We start from the raw sequence: 18,524 nt of genomic DNA on the forward strand, positions 1-18,524 counted from the left end.
AACTGTGCAATTTCCCGTACCCACTTCCCCACAGACCTACTCTCCTAATTCCAGAACCCCTCCCCCATTCGCTCGATTTACCCGCTTGTCTATAACCATTTAAAAACCCACACACAGTGCCAAATGATCCCTGACTCTTGGCTTTCCTTGCCTTCTCGGAAGCATTTTTGAAACTTGATGTGTTTTTGCTCTCTGGGACTTGCGGTTGTTCCCAGTAAAACTGAATGTGGCGGCACTCCTTTCTCGTGGTGAGCCAATAGGCATTGAGTTTTGATGTCGCCACGTGGCCCCAGCCCAGTAGATGTGATTTGAATTTCTTTTTCTTTCTCTAAGGGTGTAAACTGGATGGAGCCATCTTAGACCATGGCCAGACATTCACTTCACCAGACGGCTGTCGGACGTGTGTGTGTACGGTGAGTAACGCGATGCCTTCAGCTTGTTAGTGCGCTTATGGTTTTAAGTTCACACAGGGTTAGGAGTTACCAATCTTATTCCCCGTGACAGTTCTCTGCCCTGAAGCTGCGTTTCCCTGCAGTTGGATCCTGTGAATGAATACTAGATGCTTTAAAACTGTGCACAGTTTCTCTGGAGCAGAAACAGATCCCCTTTAACAAAGCTTCAGAGTTTACATCCAGTTACTGCAAATCAATTTCCTCCCAATCACTGGTGATCCCACCTCGGGGACCATTTCTCCCCCATTCCAAGGCACAGCGATCCAAACTTTGAGCACTGACCTGCGGGCAGAGCCCATTGCTACAAGCCCAAGCTATGGACCCGCACGCACTAAAGGGGAAATCCTTGCTCATTTGCCAGTGGAGGGCCCTGGTAGTGATGAGGGGCCAGAGCTCGGGCTGATCATTTCCCCTCCCTATCCTGGGGCACTGAGGCCAGGTTTGGTGGCCAAGTCAGTGGGGATGATTCCTTCAATTATGGAAACAGTGTACAGTGTACAACAACCCGAACACCCCCTGCCCGCCCCCCCAGCGCCCCCAGCGCCCCTCCACCCACCCTCCCTTTAAGAGAACACGGCATGACAGAGCTGCCAATGCTCTAAAGCTGAAACAAACAAATAGTGAGGGCTGCTCTAAACGGCGAGAGGATGTTTTGTGGGGCACATGGACCAAGGGAGGGGCTTCTGCCTGAGGTTCTACATTCAAACTTGGCAAAGGACCAGCCAGGTCTCTGGAGCACAGTAACTTGATCCTTACAGTATTCATATGTCAAGCAGCACTGCACTTGGAAGATTTCAAACAGATTTTCAGTTAACTCCTTGAGGCAAGGATCAGCATGTCGGTGAAAAGCCTCCTCAGGATTAATAGTTTTCAGCTAGTTTTCTTGTGCGTTCCGTTCATTAGCATATGAATGTGAGTGAGAGCGAGACAGCATGTTAGGACCGGAATATCTGCATGGTCCATGCGTGTCCGTGTGTTTATGCGCATGTTCATGCAGGTGTGTCTGTTCATCTTGTGTGCAAGTGTACACTTTGTCCACGTGGGGGTGTGCCAGAGTTTGTATCCATGTGCGTGCGTCCAGCTGAACATACACATAGGTGAACAGGAATGCAGTCGTGTGAGTGTGTCCATGAATCATGGGTGTGTTTCAGTGAGCATGGGTGTGTTCTTGTGGCTCTTCCATGTTTGTGTGCATGGGTTTGTGTCTATGTTCATGGGTGTTGTCCATGTTTGTGCGTGTAGGCATGCGTCAATGTGTCTGTGCATGTATGCTGGTACTTGTGTCCATATGAATGCATGCTTTTATGTTTGTGAGTGTGTATGCATGCACGTATTCACATGTGTGGAATGCTCTTTTACTGTGCATGCTGCTTGTTCTGAACGATTCAGTCCAGAGAATGACGGCCAGGTTCCTTGAAACACCTTCGGCCTGCGCTCAACTTCTTTAGTGGTCAGGGCCATGGCCACAGCTACAGTGATAGCTCACCCGGTCCTGCAGATCCTCTCCTTTAAGCCGCTATCAGTGTTTGATTCCCCAGGAGAGGTACCAAGCAGGGAAATTTCAAAACCTGGGCCTTGCATGGACCCAAACGCCGACACAAAGCCATGGAGACTGTGGTGGGATACGGCATACCCCTATAGTGAGGTACCAATCCCACGGGTCGTTGGTGTCTTGCTGGCTTGCATGGCTGTTCTTCCTCTCATCTCGAACTGAGATCCCCCTTCGTTCACTTCCTCACACTCATGGTCCTGTGTGTGGCCGGTGCTAACAGTCACTGCTATGGAGCATGTTATAACATGACTGTCTCCTCAGTTGAAGGGGAGAAACAGAGTTAAAACGTTGGGTCCAATATGACTGTTCTGAAGAAGAAGTCATTGGACTTGAAACATTAACTCTGTTTCTCTCTCCACAGATGCTGCCAGTCCTGCTGAGTTTTTCCAGTATTTTCTATTTTTATTTCAGATTTCAAGCATCCACAGTATCCTTACAGTGCAGAAGGAGGCCATTCGACCCATAGAGTCTGCACTGGCTCTCTAAAAGAGCATTCCACCTAGTCCCACTCCCCTGCCTTATCCCTGTAACCTTGCACATTCTCTCTTTTCAGGTAGCATTCCAATCCCCTTTTGAATACCTCAATCGAACCTCCCTCCACCACCCTTTCAGGAAGTTTGTTCCAGACTCCAGCCACTCTGGGTGAAAAAGATTTTCCTCACATCACATTTACTCCTTTTGCCAGTTATTTTGAATCCGTGCCCTCTAGTTCTTGATGTTCTCTTGAGCGGGAACAGTTTCTCACTATTTACCCTGGCTATACACCTCAGGATCTTGAATACCTCTATCAAGTCGCCTCTAAGCCTTCTTTTCTCCAAGGAAAGCAGTCCCACCTTCTCCAATCTATCCTCATAGTTACAGTTCTTCATCCCAGGAATCATTTTTGTGAATCTCCTCTGTACTCTCTCCAGTGCCTATACATCCTTCCTCAAGTTTGGCACCCAGAACTGGATGCAGTACTCCAGATGAAACCTAACTAGTGTCTTATACAAGTTCAACATGACCCCCTTACTCTTGTACTCAATGCTCCTATTAATAAAGCCTAAACCAATATCTGCTTTATTAACTGCTCTCTCAACATGTCCTGCTACCTTCAATGAATTATGTACGTATACAGCAAGGTCACTCTGTTCCTGCGCCTTCTTTATTTGATACTGTCTCACCATATCTTTCCTGCCAAAATGATTCACCTCACACTTCTCTGCACTGAACTTCATCTGCCACTTGTCTGCCCAATCCACCAACATGCCTATGTCCTTTTGAAGTTCAAGACTATCTCCATCACAGATGACAACATTTCCAATCTTTGTCTCATTTGCAAATTTTGAAATCATGCCCTGCATCTAGGTCATTAATAGATATCAGGAAGAGCAAGGGTCCCAACATTGACCCTTGGGGAACTCCACTACAAACTTTCCTCCAATCTGAAAAACAACCATTTATCACTACTCTCTGTTTCCTGTCACTCAGCCAATTTCTTATCCAAGTGCCTACTTTCCCTTTTATTCCATGACCTAGAATTTTGCTCACAAGTTGTGTGGCACTGTATCAAATGCCTTTTGAAAATCCATGTACACCACGTCAGTAGCTTTTCCTTTATCAACCTTTTCTGTTACGTCTTCAAAAAATCCAACAAGTTAGTTTAACATGATTTTCCTTTGATGAATCCATGCTGGCTTTCCATAATTATCCTGCACTTGTCTAAGTGATTATTGATTTTATCCCGTACTATAGTTTCCAGAAGTTTCCCTACCACTGAAGTCAAACTGATTGGTCTGTAGTTGCGAGCTTTACCCTTGCACCCCTTTTTGAACAAGGGTGTAACATTTGCAATTCTCCAGTCCTCTGGCACCTCCCCTGTGTCTAAAGAAGTCTGGAAGATTATCACTAGTGCCTCTGCAATTTCCACTCTCACTTCCCTCAGTACCCTTGGATACATCACATCCGGTCCTGGTACCTTATCAATTTTAAATAAAGACAGCCATTCCAACTCCTTCCTCTCAATTGTAAGTTCTTCTAGTGTACCAGTTACCTCCTCTCTCACCTCAGCCTGGGTAACAAGTTCGTCTTTTGTAAAGACAGATGCAAAGTACTCGTTCAACACCTTCGCTATTTCTCTAGCCTCCACATGCAAGTCCCCTTTTTTGTCCCTAATCGGCCCTAATCATTCTTTTACCACCCTTGTATTATTTACATGCTTTTAGAAGACCTTGGGATTCCCTTTTATGTTTGCTGCCAGCCTCTTTTCCTGTTCTCTCCTTGCTTTATTTATTAATTTCTTTACTTCCCCTCTGGTCCTTCTATATTCAGCCTGATTCTTCATTATATTTTCTACTTGACATCTGTCATATTCGCACTTCTTTTCATCTTTACCTCTATCTCTCGTCATCCAGGGCGCTCTGGATTTATTTGTCCTACCTTTCCCTTTCAAGAGAATATACCTTGACATTGCCTGTAATACTTTTTCTTTGAAGGTAGTCCATTGCTCAGCCACTGTCTTTTCTGCCAACGTTTGATTCCAACTCACTCGACTCAGATGCATTCTCATCCCATCGAAGTTGGCTTTCCCCCAATTAATTATCCCTGTTCTGGATTGTTCCCTGTCCTTTTCCATGGTTAACCTAAACCTTATGATACAATGGCCATTCTCCCCTAGAGGCTCTTCCCAATGATATTTGATCCACTTGGGCCAACACATTCCTCAGAACCAGGTTTAAAAGTCCATGTCCTCTCATTGGACTGGGAACATCCTACTGTAGAAAATTATCTTGAGCACATTCCAGGAACTCTCGCCCCTCTTGTCCTTTTGTACTATTCCTATCTCAGTCTATATTTGGATAAATGAAGTCCCCCATTATGATTACTCTGTAACTCTTGCACCTCTCCGTAATTTCTTTGCAAATTTGTTTCTCCACACCCTTCCACTAGTTTGTGGTTTATATACTACACCAATCAATGTTATTGCACCTTTCCCATTCCTTACCTCTAGCCAGAGAGATCCTGTCCTTGACCCCTCTGGGACATCCTCTCTCTCCAGTATTGTAATGCCATCTTTAATCAATATTGCCACTCCCCCCACCACTTTTCTTTCTTTCTTGTCCCTCCTAAACACCTTGTACCCAGCAATATTTAATGCCCAGTCCTGTCCTTCTATGAGCCAGGTCTCTCTCATAGCAATAATATCATAACTCCATTTGTCAATCGTACTAATCACCCTCCATGCTTTCACATACATGCACATTAGATCCTTTCAATTCCCTTCCTAACTCCCGAAAATCTGCTTTCAGGACCTCATCCCTTTTCCTACCCATGTCCCATGTCATTGGTCCCAATTTGGACCACGACCTCTGGCTCTTCATCCTGCACCACTACCCACCCACACACACACACACCCCCCCACCCCCCCCAAGAAGAATGTCCTGCAGCCACTTTGTGACACTCCTGCCTGCTCCCCAAACTATGGAATCCCCTACTACTATAGCATTTCCACTCTTCCTCCTCCCCTCCTGTGCAGCTGACCCACCTGTGGTGCCACAGACTTGGTTCTTGCTGCAGTCCTCTGAGGAGCCATCTCACTCACCAGTATCCAAAATGGAAAAGCGGTTAGAGAACGAGATAGCGTCAGGGGATTCCTGCATTACCTGCCTGTTTCTCATAGATATCCTGGCAGTCACCCATTCCCTGACTGCCTGTGTATTACTTCGCTGCGGTGTGACCACCTCTCTAAAGGTGCTATCCACATAATCTTCAGCCTGTGGATGCACCACAGTGACTCCAGTCGCTGTTCAAGCTCCACAGCTCAGAGTTCAAGTTTCTGCAGCTGGTGACACTTTCTGCAAATGTAGTCATCCAGGACACTTTGTGCTTGCACGAGTTCCCATATCCTGCTGGATGCACATTCCACGTGGCCAAGCTGCACTGGTATACCTTATACTTTGTATAAAGCGTTTACGACCATATTTACTAATTTATTTTAATTATTATCTTAATTTAGAATAATTTCTATGTACGCTACAATTTAGTGTGTTTATCCCAGCCTTGCCCCTTCTCACGCTCTGTTAACTTCCGTCTCCACTCTCAGTCTTGCCCCTTCTCGCACTCTTTTAACCCCCAACTCCACTCTCAGTATTTTGCTTTTATCCCCAGTTAAAGGGTTCAGCCCATTAGTCGTCCTTTTCTGCCTGAGAACTGAAGTATTAGAAAGAAAGACTTGAATTTGTATGGCAGTTTTCATGACCACCAGACGACTCAAAGCGCTTTACAGCCAATGAAGTACTAGTGTGATCACTGTTGTAATGTAGGAAGCATGGCAGCCAAGTTGGCAAACTCCCACGAACAGCAGTGTGTCAATAACCAGATAATCTGCCTTTGTGATGTTGGCTGAGGGAAGATATTGGCTGGAACACTGGGGATAACACCCTGGCTCTTGTTCAAAGTACTGTCTTGGGATCTTTTACTTCCACACAAGCACGCAGTTGGGGCCTCAATTTAACATCTCACCTGAAAAATGGTACCATTGACAGTGCAGTACTCCCTCAGTACTGCACAGGAGTGTCAGCCTTCATGTCGGTGTTCAAGTCCTCAACTGGGACACAGGACCTCAACTCTTGTCCTGATCCTGCTGAGAATAGGTGGGCTGGTGGGAGTCCAGTCACCAGGTGATCTAAAAGAGAAGCCTTGCCAGTCAATCAGCCGCATTGGGCAGGATTTTTCGTTGAGCGGTTAGCACGTGCCCGACCTGCTCGAATGTAAAATGACATGTGACGACATCGGGTGAGCGTCCCGACGCCATCACGCCCTCGAGCGATATTTCGTTTGGCGGGCGTGCGTGGGAGTCGGCAGCACGCCCGCAGACAATTAAAAGGCCTATTAAGGCCAGTAAAGATTTAATTAAATGTTATATTTCGCTGCCCGTCGAACCTTACAGTCGGTGGGCAGGCAGAAAGCCCAAGCGGCCTTTGCACTTGTTAGGAAACTTCGTCCACGGGCAGGGTGAGGTTTCCAACAGCAATTAAAAATAGAATGTAAATTTTAACACTTCATTAAGCACATGTCCCTGCTCATGTTTTTTAACAATTTTAAATTGTTTATTTTTAATTCTTAAACTGTTCACCTCCCTGAGGCAGCCCCCCCTCCCCCCCCCCCCACCCCCGTTACCCAGATCCTTCCTCAGTCCCTCCTTTGTGATGGATCATTTGGGGATCAGAAGGGAGAGATCGTGAGGATGGATAGGGGAGATGGGAGCCGGTGGGGGGCTGGGGAGCGGTGATCGGGGGAGATGTCAAAGGGGAGATGTCGGGGCTGCTGGTACAAGCCGTAGCCACTGATGTTTTCAGTGAGCTGATTTTGCAAGACCTGATAATGAGGAAGAGGGAAAGAGAAATAATGAAAGCTGGCAGATTTCTGCTTCACCTCCCCTGGATAAAGAGCCATTGCTGAGACTGGTCACATCCCAAACTGAAGAATGTTCAGAACAAAAGCCGATGAAATGAGGAACTCTGGACTGAGGTCAAGGGGCTGAGGACAGGATCAGGCTGGGTGAGAAACCTGTGGGAATTTCGGCAGAACTGAGCCCAAACTAATTGTATTCTACGTGGCCTGATGCGAAGGTCAGTGTGGGTGGGGGGATTCACAGTGGTCACATTGGAAGTGGCAGGGGTGGGTGGGGGGGGGGTCGGAAGTCTGCGCTGAGGGTACGGATTGGGGTCGGGGTGAGGGGGGTTAGAAATCCAGGATGAGGGCGGGGGTTGGAGTCGGGTGCAGCTTGGAGTGCAGCCAGAGTTGGGGTGAGGTGCAGCACCCCACGCCTGGACTGTGACCCAGATCCCGCTTCCTTTCTCTTTCCAAAGTGGGACGTTGAGATGCTCAGAAGAGACCTGCTCACAGTGTGACCATGTCACAGTGTCGGAGATTGGACAGCATTTTTCTACAATGTGCCCATGGATGTCACGTCGTACAGCAAAGCCCCGTCGACACGGGAAGGGAGCTATCAGGAGGGAATGGGGAAGATTAGAGGGGATTCAGTTGGAGGGAGGGACTTCTGTATGCAACGAATATTGGAGATATAGATGAGAATTCCTTGGGAAGGTTTCAGGGTTGCGAGGATCAAGTTACAATGAGAAGCAGTATTCACCAGAGCACCAAAGGTTCAAAGATTTTTTTAATCTTTAAGGGATGTGAGCATCATTGGCTAGGCCAGCATTTATTGCCCATCCCTAATTGCCCTTGAGAAGGTGGTGGTGAGTCGTCTCATTGAACTGCTGCAGTCCATGTGGTGTAGGTACACCCACAGCGCTGTTAAGGAGGGAGTTCCAGGATTTTGACCCAGTGACAGTGAAGGAACAGCAATATATTTCCAAGTCGGGATGGTGAGTGGCTTGGAGGAGAACTTCCAGGTGATGTTGTTCCCATGTGTCTGCTGCCCTTGTCATTCTAGATGGTAGTGGCCGTGGGTTTGGAAGGTGTAATCAAAGGAGCCTTCGTGATTTGCTGCAGTGCATGTTGTATACAGTACAGAATGCTGCCACTATGTGTCGGTGGTGGAGGGTGTGAATGTTTGTGGATGGGGTGCCAATCAAACGGGCTGCTTTGTCTTGGATGGTGTCAAGCTTCTTGAGTGTTGATAGAGCTGCACTCATCCAGGCAAGTGGGGAGTATTCCATACACTCCTGACTTGTACCTTCAGATCAGGCTTGTCCAGCCTTTTCACTCAGGGCCACATTTACATTTTTTCTCACTGGAGGGGCCAATGAGCAAATTTCGGGAAGGTGAGGTTTGGCACAACATTAAACTGAACTTCGGAAAAGTTGTGATATTAAGAAACAATTGCTGAGCAATAGTAAAGCAATGTCATTGCAATAAATTGTTGCTAAAAGAGAGTAATTAATAAAAATGACAAGAGTTTGAGAGGGTCAGTGTGTGTCTGGCTCACTCCCAGTCTCAAGGTGCTCATTCACTCACCCTCACCCACTGTGTGTGTACGTGTTGGTGTGTGGTGGTGAGAGTGAGTGAGAAACCTGAGATTGGGAATAAGGCAGACACATACTCTCTCTCTCCCACACACTCACTCACTCTCTCTCTCCCACACACTCACTCACTCTCTCTCTCCCACACACTCACTCACTCTCACAGTCACTCTTACTCACTCCCACTCTCACTCCCACAAACTCAAACACACTCCCTCACCTTCTCACTCCCACTCTCTCACTCCCGCACACACTCTCACTCCCACACACTCACTTCTACACACACTCTCTCGCTCCCACACACAAACTCACTCCCTCACTCCCCAAAACACGCATACACATATGCACTTTCTCTCACTCAGTCTCACGCGCACACACACACACCCGCACACACTATCGCTCCCACAAGTTCACCACAACACTATCGCCTCCCCTGGCCTTGCCTGTACCCGCCCCGGACCCGCTGTGCCTTCTCTTCCCTCAGACGCAGCAGCCCTCAGCACACTCACCGCTGCCGTGTTCACTAGTCCTCCAATCAGAGACTGTTTCTATCCCTCATTCACTGCAAACGCAGGAAAGGAGCAGCCTGTGATTGGAGGAGCAGTCCCTTGCAAATTCTTGAATTGCACTTAGCTTCATTTTCAACTTACTGGCTTTTGAACTGTGGCTTCAGGGCCACATTGCAGCCCGCAGGCCGCCAGTTGGACAAGCCTGCTTTAGATGGTAGATAAGCTTTGGGGAGTCAGGTCGTGAGTTACTCATCTCAGAATTCCCAGCTTCTGGCCTGCTCTTATAGCCACAGTGTTTGTATGGCTGGTCCAGTTCTGTTTCTGGTCAATGGTAACCCCCAGGATGTTGATAGTGGGGGATTAAGCAATGGTTATGCCATTGAATATCAAGGGACAATGGTTAGATTCTCTCTTGTTGGGGGTGGTCATTGCCTGACACTTGTGTGGTGTGAATGTTACTTGCCACTTATCAGCCCATTCGTGGATATTGTCCAGGTCTTGCTGCATTTGGACATGGACTGCTTCAGTATCTGAGGAGTCGCAAATGTGCACATTGTGCAATCATCAGCGAACATCCCTACTTCTGGCCTTATGATAGAAGGAAGGTTGTTGATGAAGCAACTGAAGATGGTTGGGCCTAGGACGCTATCCTGAAGAGCTCATGAAGCAGTGTCCTAGAACTGAGATGATTGACCTCCAATAACCACAATGATTATCCTTTGTGCTAGGTCATGGGGAGTTTTACCCTGGATTCCCGTTAACTTCAGCATTGCTAGGACTCCTTGATGCCACAGTTGGTCAAAGGCTGCCTTGATGCCAAGGACTGTCACTCTCACTTCACCTCTGGAGTTCAGCTCTTTTGTTCATGTTTGGACCAAGGCTGTAATGACATTAGGAGCTGAGTGGGCCTGGCAGAACGCAAATTGAGCAGGTTATTGCTGAGTAAGTGCCAGTTGATAGCACTGTCAATGACTCTTTCCAAAACTTTACTGATGATGGAGACTAGACTGATGGGGAGGTAATTAGCCAGGCTAGATTCATCCTGCTTCTTGTGGACAGGACCTATCCGCGCAATTTTCCACATTGCCAGGCAGATGTCAGTGTTAAAGCTGTACTGGAACACCTTGCTAAGGTCATGGCTAGTTCGGGAGCACAAGTCTTTGGTATTATTGCCAGGATGTTGTCATAGCCCATAGCTTTTGCAGAATCCAGTGATAATGGAAGCTGTGCCCAATTTCTATCATTCATTAATTTCACTGTTGGAATTTTTTGTACTCACCCAACCAACAATTTTAATGACAAGAAATGGAACTCTTCACATTTCAGATACACTGTCCCCATCAAACACTCCCAGGGCAGGTAGAGCACAGGGTTAAATACAGAGCAAAGCTCCCTCTACATTCTCCCTGTCAAACACTCCCAAGGCAGGTACAGCACAGGGTTTGATACAGAGTAAAGCTCCCTTCGCATTGCTACTGTAATTTCCTGTGGTAGTTAGCACGTTTCAATGATGAAAGGATAAGATTTAACTCAATGGATTTGAGCATGTTCCTATTTGATGGTGGGATGTTTCTAAGGAGTTTTTCACCACTGTGTTTCCAGCTGGGTCTGTTGAATGGCATAATCGAGCACAGTGGCACCCTCCTGAGGACCCCTGTCACATTTGCATGCATTTGGCGAAGAAAGATTTAGGGATTAATTTCTGAGGGATTTGATTTGTTGTTGACAGTTGCACCAGTGGCTTTGTTCGTTGCTCAGTGTCTGCTTCCTCTGTAAAACAAAATGCCAGGCCATGTAATTCTAGCTTCGGGTTCTGTGGCAATGTAACAAACATAAATGTGCCCCCTGTCAAATGTCTCCATGAGCAAATGCACCCCCTGGAATTGTACTCGGGCACACTCAGGACTGTGAGTCAATTCTGATTCTTGCTGGCACTGATCTCAGCCAGGAGATGGCAGTTGTGAAAGAGTGTGGGAGTGTTAGTGAGAGGTGGCAGTCACTAGAGTGAGTTTGGAATAATGGAGGAGAAAATATGAGCCATAATTCGCACAGTGCAGAGTGTGTGAGTATACTCCCATGTGCATATCTGTATGCAGTGGAATGCCCTGCTCACAGACCAGAGTGGGCAGTTGGGTGAACTGGAGGCTATCTCTGGAATCTCCCCTCAGTGAAGAATCCGCAATTTCAGGATATGAGCAGAGGAAACTTCAGAAACAGAACTAAATATTCCCATTTGTGTTTTCCAGGAAGGGCAAGTCATGTGTGAAGAGAAACAGTGTCAGATCAACTGCAGAAATCCTGTCCCACCGCTGCATGGGACCTGCTGCCCCCTGTGTGTTGGTGAGATCTCTATTCACTTAGACACCCCCAATGATGAGGACCTGGTACAATGGAAACTGACAATTCACCTTAATCACATTCACTCACTCAATCATTCACTTAACCTCTCATACTCCCACAAAATCGCACAATGCTCACTCACTCATTCATACTCTCATACACTCTCACTCTCTTGTCTGCATGATGGTACAGATATGTGGTCAAAGGTTCATAACAGGGTCAAAATGACGCCAAGATTGCAAACAGTGTGTTTCAGCCTCAGACAGTTCCCTGAGAGAGGGTTGGAGTCGGTAGTTGGGGAACAAAGTTTGTAGCAGGGACCAAAGACAATGGTTTTGGTTGTCACAATATTTAAGGAGGCAATTTCTGCTCATCCTTCAGTCCCCAGCACTAACACTCCCTACGTCCCCATCACTCAGACTGTCTTCCTCCATCCTTGTCAGTCACACACACTCAGACTTAGACTCAGTCGCTTGAGAATTCTGAAATGTTGACAATGCTGTGAGTAATTTTCTTCCTATCTCTCACTCTCTGCAGATTGTACTATTGATGGACAGGAATATCTGAATGGGGAGAAAGTACCCACTGGAGACCCATGTGCAGACTGCAGATGTCTGGTAAGACAATTTTTTATTTGTTCATGGAAGATGGGCATCGCTGGCCAGGCCAGCATTTATTTCCCATCCCTAATTGCCCTTGAGAAAGTGATGGTGAGCTGCCTTCTTGAACCACTGCAGCCCTTGTGGTGTAGGTACACCCACAGTGCTGTTAGGAAGGGAGTTCCAGGATTTTGACCCAGCGACAGTGAAGGAATGGTAATATATTTCCAAGTCAGGATGCTGAGTGGCTTGGAGGGGAACTCCGAGGTGGTGGTGAACCCATCTGTCTGCTGCCCTTGACCTTCTAGATGGTAATGGTTGTGGGTTTGGAATGTGCTGTCTGAGGAGCCTTGGTGAATTCCTGCAGTGCATCTTGTAGATGGTACACACTGCTGCCACTGTGTGTCAGTGGTGGAGAGAGCGAATGTTTGTGGATGGGGTGCCAATCAAGTGGGCTGCTTTGTCCTGGATGGTGTCAAGCTTCTTGAGTGTTGTTGGAGCTGCACTCATCCAGGCAAGCAGAGAGTATTCCATCACATTCCTGACTTGTGCCTTGTAAATGGTGGACAGGCTTTGGGGAGTCAGGAGGTGAATTACTCGTCGCAGGATTCCTAGCCCGTGACCTGCTCTTGTAACCACAGTATTTATATGGCTAGTCCAGTTCAGTTTCTGGTCAATGGTAACCCCCAGGATGTTGATTTCCTTCTTAAACAAGCACAGGAATCTGACTTTATTGTTCCTTTAGTCAATGTGACGACCTGATCTTTAAACTGCTTCAGATGACGAACACTAGCAATACCGATAGATAGAGCATGAGTTAGATACAGAGTAAAACTCCCTCCACACTGACTCATCAAAAAAATCATCATATTATGAGACTGGGTGGAAGGAACAGAGCTTTGGGGAGGGACAGAAGGAGGCTGTATAGAAGGAATGGTTCTGTAGGGAGGGGCTGCCGTGGGGAGGGGCTGCCGTGGGGAGGGGCTGCCGTGGGGAGGGGCTGCCGTGGGGAGGGGCTGCCGTGGGGAGGGGCTGCCGTGGGGAGGGGCTGCCGTGGGGAGGGGCTGCCGTGGGGAGGGGCTGCCGTGGGGAGGGGCTGCCGTGGGGAGGGGAGTTGACATGAGACATGTACAAATACTGGATTGCCTGATGTTTACTGCTCTTTCCTTAGGATGGAGACCTTCACTGTGAGCCAGTAACCTGTCAGCCTGCGGCCTGCAAGGATCCCGTGCAAGAACCAGAGAAATGCTGCCCCAGGTACTCAACTCAATGGCTTTACTGTACTGGAGGAGGAGCACTGGTCTCAAGGTCTGCGATTTTAGGAGAGGCTCAGTCCCACACCCGGTGTAATCCCGGTCTGTGTGTGACTCAGCACCACATCCGGTGTAATCCCAGTCTGTGTGTGACTCAGCACCACACCCAGTGTAATCCCAGTCTGTGTGTGACTCAGCACCACACCCAGTGTAATCCCGGTCTGTGTGTGACTCAGCACCACATCCGGTGTAATCCCAGTCTGTGTGTGACTCAGCACCACACCCAGTGTAATCCCGGTCTGTGTGTGACTCAGCACCACACTCGGTGTAATCCCGGTCTGTGTGTGATTTAGTCCCACACACAATGTAATCCCGGTCTGTGTGTGACTCAGCACCACACCCAGTGTAATCCCGGTCTGTGTGTGAATCAGCACCACACCCGGTGTAATCCTAGTCTGTGTGTGACTCAGTCCCACACCCGGTGTAATCCCGGTCTATGTGTGATTTAGCACCACACCCAGTGTAATCCCGGTCTGTGTGTGACTCAGTACCACACCCAGTGTAATCCCAGTCTGTGTGTGACTCAGTACCACACCCAGTGTAATCACAGAATCTCACACTGCAGAAGAGGCCCTTCGGATCATCGAGTCTGCACCGACACATGAGAAACACCTGACCTACCTACCTAATCCCATTTACCAGCACTTGGCCCATAGCCTTGAATGTTATGACGCGCCAAGTGCTCATCCAAGTACTTTTTAAAGGATGTGAGGCAACCCGCCTCCACCACCCTCCCAGGCAGCACATTCCAGACCGTCACCACCCTCTGGGTAAAAAAGTTTTTCCTCACATCCCCCATAAACCTCCTGCCCCTCACCTTGAACTTGTGTCCTCTCGTGACTGACCCTTCAGCTAAGGGGAACAGCTGCTCCCTATCCACCCTGTCCATGCCTCTCATAATCTTGTACACCTCGATCAAGTCGCCCCTCAGTCTTCTCTGCTCCAACGAAAACAACCCAAGTCTATCCAACCTCTCTTCATAACTTAAATGTCTCATCCCAGGCAACGTCCTGGTGAATCTCCTCTGCACCCCCTCCAGTGCAATCACATCCTTCCTATAATGTGGCGACCAGAACTGCACACAGTACTCCAGCTGTGGCCTCACCAAGGTTCTATACAACTCCAACATGACCTCCCTACTTTTGCAATCTATGCCTCGATTGATAAAGGCAAGTGTCCCATATGCCTTTTTCACCACCCCACTAACATGCCCCTCCGCCGTCAGAGATTTATGGACACACACGCCAAGGTCACTTTGTTCCTCAGAACTTCCTACTGTCATGCTGTTCATTGAATACTTCCTTGTCAAATTACTCCTTCCAAAGTGTATCACCTCACACTTTTCAGGGTTAAATTCCATCTGCCACTTATCTGCCCATTTGACCATCTCGTCTATTTCATCCTGTAGCCCAAGACACTCGACCTCACTGTTAACCACCCGGCCAATGTTTGTGTCATCCGCAAACTTACTAATCCTCCCCATCCACATAGTCATCTATATCGTTTATATAAATGACGAATAATAGGGGACCCAGCACAGATCCCTGTGGTACACCACTGGACACTGGCTTCCAGTCACTAAAGCAGACTTCTGTCATCACCCTCTGTCTCCTACACCTAAGCCAATTTTGAATCCACCTTATCAAATTACCCTGTATCCCATGTGCATTTGCCTTCTTTATAAGCCTCCCATGTGGGACCTTGTCAAAGGCTTTGCTGAAATCCATATAAACTACGTCAACTGCACTACCCTCATCTACACACCTGGTCACCTCCTCAAAAAATTCAATCAAATTTGTTAGGCATGACCTCCCTCTGACAAAGCCATGCTGACTTTCCCTAATCAAACCTTGCCTCTCCAAGTGGAGATAGATTCTCTCCTTCAGAATTTTCTCCAATAGTTTCCCTACCACTGACATGAGACTCACTGGCCTGTAGTTCCCTGGTTTATCTCTACAACCCTTCTTAAATAGCGGAACCACATTAGCAGTTCTCCAGTCCTCAGGCACCTCCCCCGTGGCCAGAGAGGAATAAAAAATTTGGATCAGAGCCCCTGCGATCTTCTCCCTCACCTCCCTCAGCAGTCTGGGACACAAATCATCCAGACCTGGAGATTTGTCCACTTTTAAACCTGTCAACACCTCTAGTACCTTGTCACTCCCTATATCAATTTGCTCAAGAACCTTGCAGCCTCTCTCCCCGAGTTCTATCCCGATCTGTGTGTGACTCAGTACCCAGTGTAATCCTGGTCTGTGTGTGACTCAGCACCACACCCAGTGTAATCCTGGTCTGTGTGTGACTCAGTACCACATCCAGTGTAATCCCAGTCTGTGTGTGACTCAGCACCACACCCAGTGTAATCCCAGCCTGTGTGTGACTCAGTACCACACCCAGTGTAATCCCGATCTGTGTGTGACTCAGTACCACACCCAGTGTAATCCCAGTGTGTGTGTGACTCAGCACCACACCCAGTGTAATCCCAGTGTGTGTGTGACTCAGTACCACACCCAGTGTAATCCCGGTCTGTGTGTGACTCAGCACCACACCCAGTGTAATCCCAGTCTGTGTATGACTCAGTACCACACCCAGTGTAATCCCGGTCTGTGTGTGACTCAGCACCACACCCAGTGTAATCCCGGTCTGTGTGTGGCTCAGTACCACACCCAGTGTAATCCCGGTCTGTGTGTGACTCAGTACCACGCCCAGTGTAATCCCGGTCTGTGTGTGACTCAGTACCACACCCAGTGTAATCTCGGTCTGTGTGTGACTCAGTACCACACCCAATATAATCCCAGTCTGTGTGTGACTCAGTACCACACCCAGTGTAATCCCGGTCTGTGTGTGACTCAGTACCACACCTGGGGCAGAATTTTTAGGTGGGTGTACACCGGACGCAATCAGACATGAAACGCGCAAGATGATGTCGAGTGAGCGTCCCGAGGCCTATTGAGGCCATTTAAGTTGTAATTAACTCTGATTTTTCGAGGTCCGTCCAACCTTACAGTTGGCGGGCGGGTGAATCGACCAGGCGGCCTTTGCATATTTGAGGAAACCTCATCCAAGGTAAGGATGGAGTTTTCATGATTAATTTTTTAAAAGATTAAAATGTTTTGAAAAAAGTTTCATCATCCGTATGTTGAGGTGCCTCATTCTAACACATGAACATTTTTTCCAGATTTTACATTCTGTTTTTATTGATTTTAAATACTTCAGCTCCCTGCCTTCAGGAAGCTTTCCTCCTGTGCTCCCCCGCGCCCGCGCTGACTTCAGTGCTCACCCTCCTCCTGCAACCACCCCAGCAGCATTGAGCCTTTCAGCGCGCGTTTCACACTGGCTGGCCGTTAATTGGCTAACTAGCGCAAAATCGCGGTCGGGGCCCGATCGCAGTCCACTCCCTGGTCGCTCCTGAGCCCGCCGATCGCAGCCACCCACTGGCCCAAAAATTCTGCCCCTGGTGTAATCCCAGTCTGTGTGTGACTCAGTATCACATCCAGTGTAATTCTGGTGTGTGTGTGTGTGTGACTCAGTACCACACCCAGTGTAATCCTGATGTGTGTGATTCAGTCTTACATTCAGTCTAACCGCAGTCTGTGTGTGACTCAGTACCACACCTGATGTAATCCCAGTCTGTGTGAAACTCAATACCACACCCAGTGTGATCCTGGTGTGTGTGTTACTCAGTACCACACTCGGTGTAGTCCCGGTCTGTGTGGTTTGGGTGTCTTGGTGAAGATGCTGGGCAAGCTGCAGGGTGTTAAAAGCCGAGGGTTCAGACTGGATCTAAGGGTTAATTTCTTGACTGTCGACTTCTTCCTGTGGAACGTGCAACATCCCCCACACTCTGGGAGATGTGCCAAGCCTATCCTCCTGTGGAAAGTCTGATCCTTTGCGCTCAACATAGAGCTGTTGGCGGGTTAGAGATGGGTCAAGATAGTCATGGATGATGAGCACTGAGCTGTCTGTCTTGTCTGGTAGGTGTGAGCAGTGCAAGTACAAATCTCAGACCTTCAGTGATGGACAGCTCTTCACGCCTCAGTCCAATCCCTGCCTGAGGTGTCGTTGTGAGGTGAGTACAGGAACTCTCGCACTGTCTGACTGTACCAGCTCACCTGGATCCCACATAAAACACATGGTTAAAAGGGAAATAACAGAAGGAAGAAATCACCCATGTATCTTGGGTCCGGCTCCAATCCCACAAAACCCCTCCTCCCCTCCCCCATCTACCACATCCCCTTCCCCTCCCTATCACATCCCCTTCCCCTCCATACCCCTTCTCCTCCACCCCTCCTTCACCCTCCTCTACCCTTCCCCTTCTACCCCATCCCCCACACTACCCCTCCCTTCTTCACCCCTCGTTCCCCCTCACCCATGTACCACGTCCCCATACTACCCCTCCCCCCCTCCACCTCGCCTTTCCTCTCCTTCGTCATCCTCCCCTCCCCTCCCCTCCCTCCTCCCTCCCCTCCCCTCCCTCCTCCCTCCCCTCCCCTCCCTCCTCCCTCCCCTGTACTACTTGGCATTGATGAGATGGAGTTCATTTACAGCATCCCCTGTCTGACATGTCATGTTCTGACTTATTTCTGACTTCCCCTGCCTTCCCACAATCCCCTCATTTGACAGAGCATAGGTGGGGAAGTCAATTGCCCCTGGAGGCTTGAGGCCTGAAACAGTTACATTGGTCGCCAACTGTTGTGATCCTGCACTCCCTCGGTTTGTGTATTCCTGTGTTTGGTTTCTGCACTCCCTCTGTTTGTGTATTCTGGTGTTGGGATTCTGGGGGTTGCTGCCAGCTGG

The 18,524-nt window shown here is 48.4% G+C and overlaps 1 protein-coding gene across 1 annotated transcript in view; it reads left to right on the forward strand.

Moving 5' to 3' along the window:
* Nucleotides 1–18,524, forward strand: part of kcp (kielin cysteine rich BMP regulator) — a 129,591-nt gene that overhangs the window by 56,652 nt on the left and 54,415 nt on the right. Inside the window, exons 16-20 of the mRNA XM_078552899.1 lie at nt 334–413; nt 11,725–11,818; nt 12,356–12,435; nt 13,589–13,674; nt 17,706–17,796. Of these exons, the coding sequence (XP_078409025.1) occupies nt 334–413; nt 11,725–11,818; nt 12,356–12,435; nt 13,589–13,674; nt 17,706–17,796 (431 nt within the window). The remainder of the gene's footprint in view (nt 1–333; nt 414–11,724; nt 11,819–12,355; nt 12,436–13,588; nt 13,675–17,705; nt 17,797–18,524) is intronic.

The sequence above is a fragment of the Cetorhinus maximus genome, chromosome 12, assembly GCF_964194155.1.
Source record: "Cetorhinus maximus chromosome 12, sCetMax3.hap1.1, whole genome shotgun sequence".
In the NCBI taxonomy this organism is placed as follows: Eukaryota; Metazoa; Chordata; class Chondrichthyes; order Lamniformes; family Cetorhinidae; genus Cetorhinus; species Cetorhinus maximus.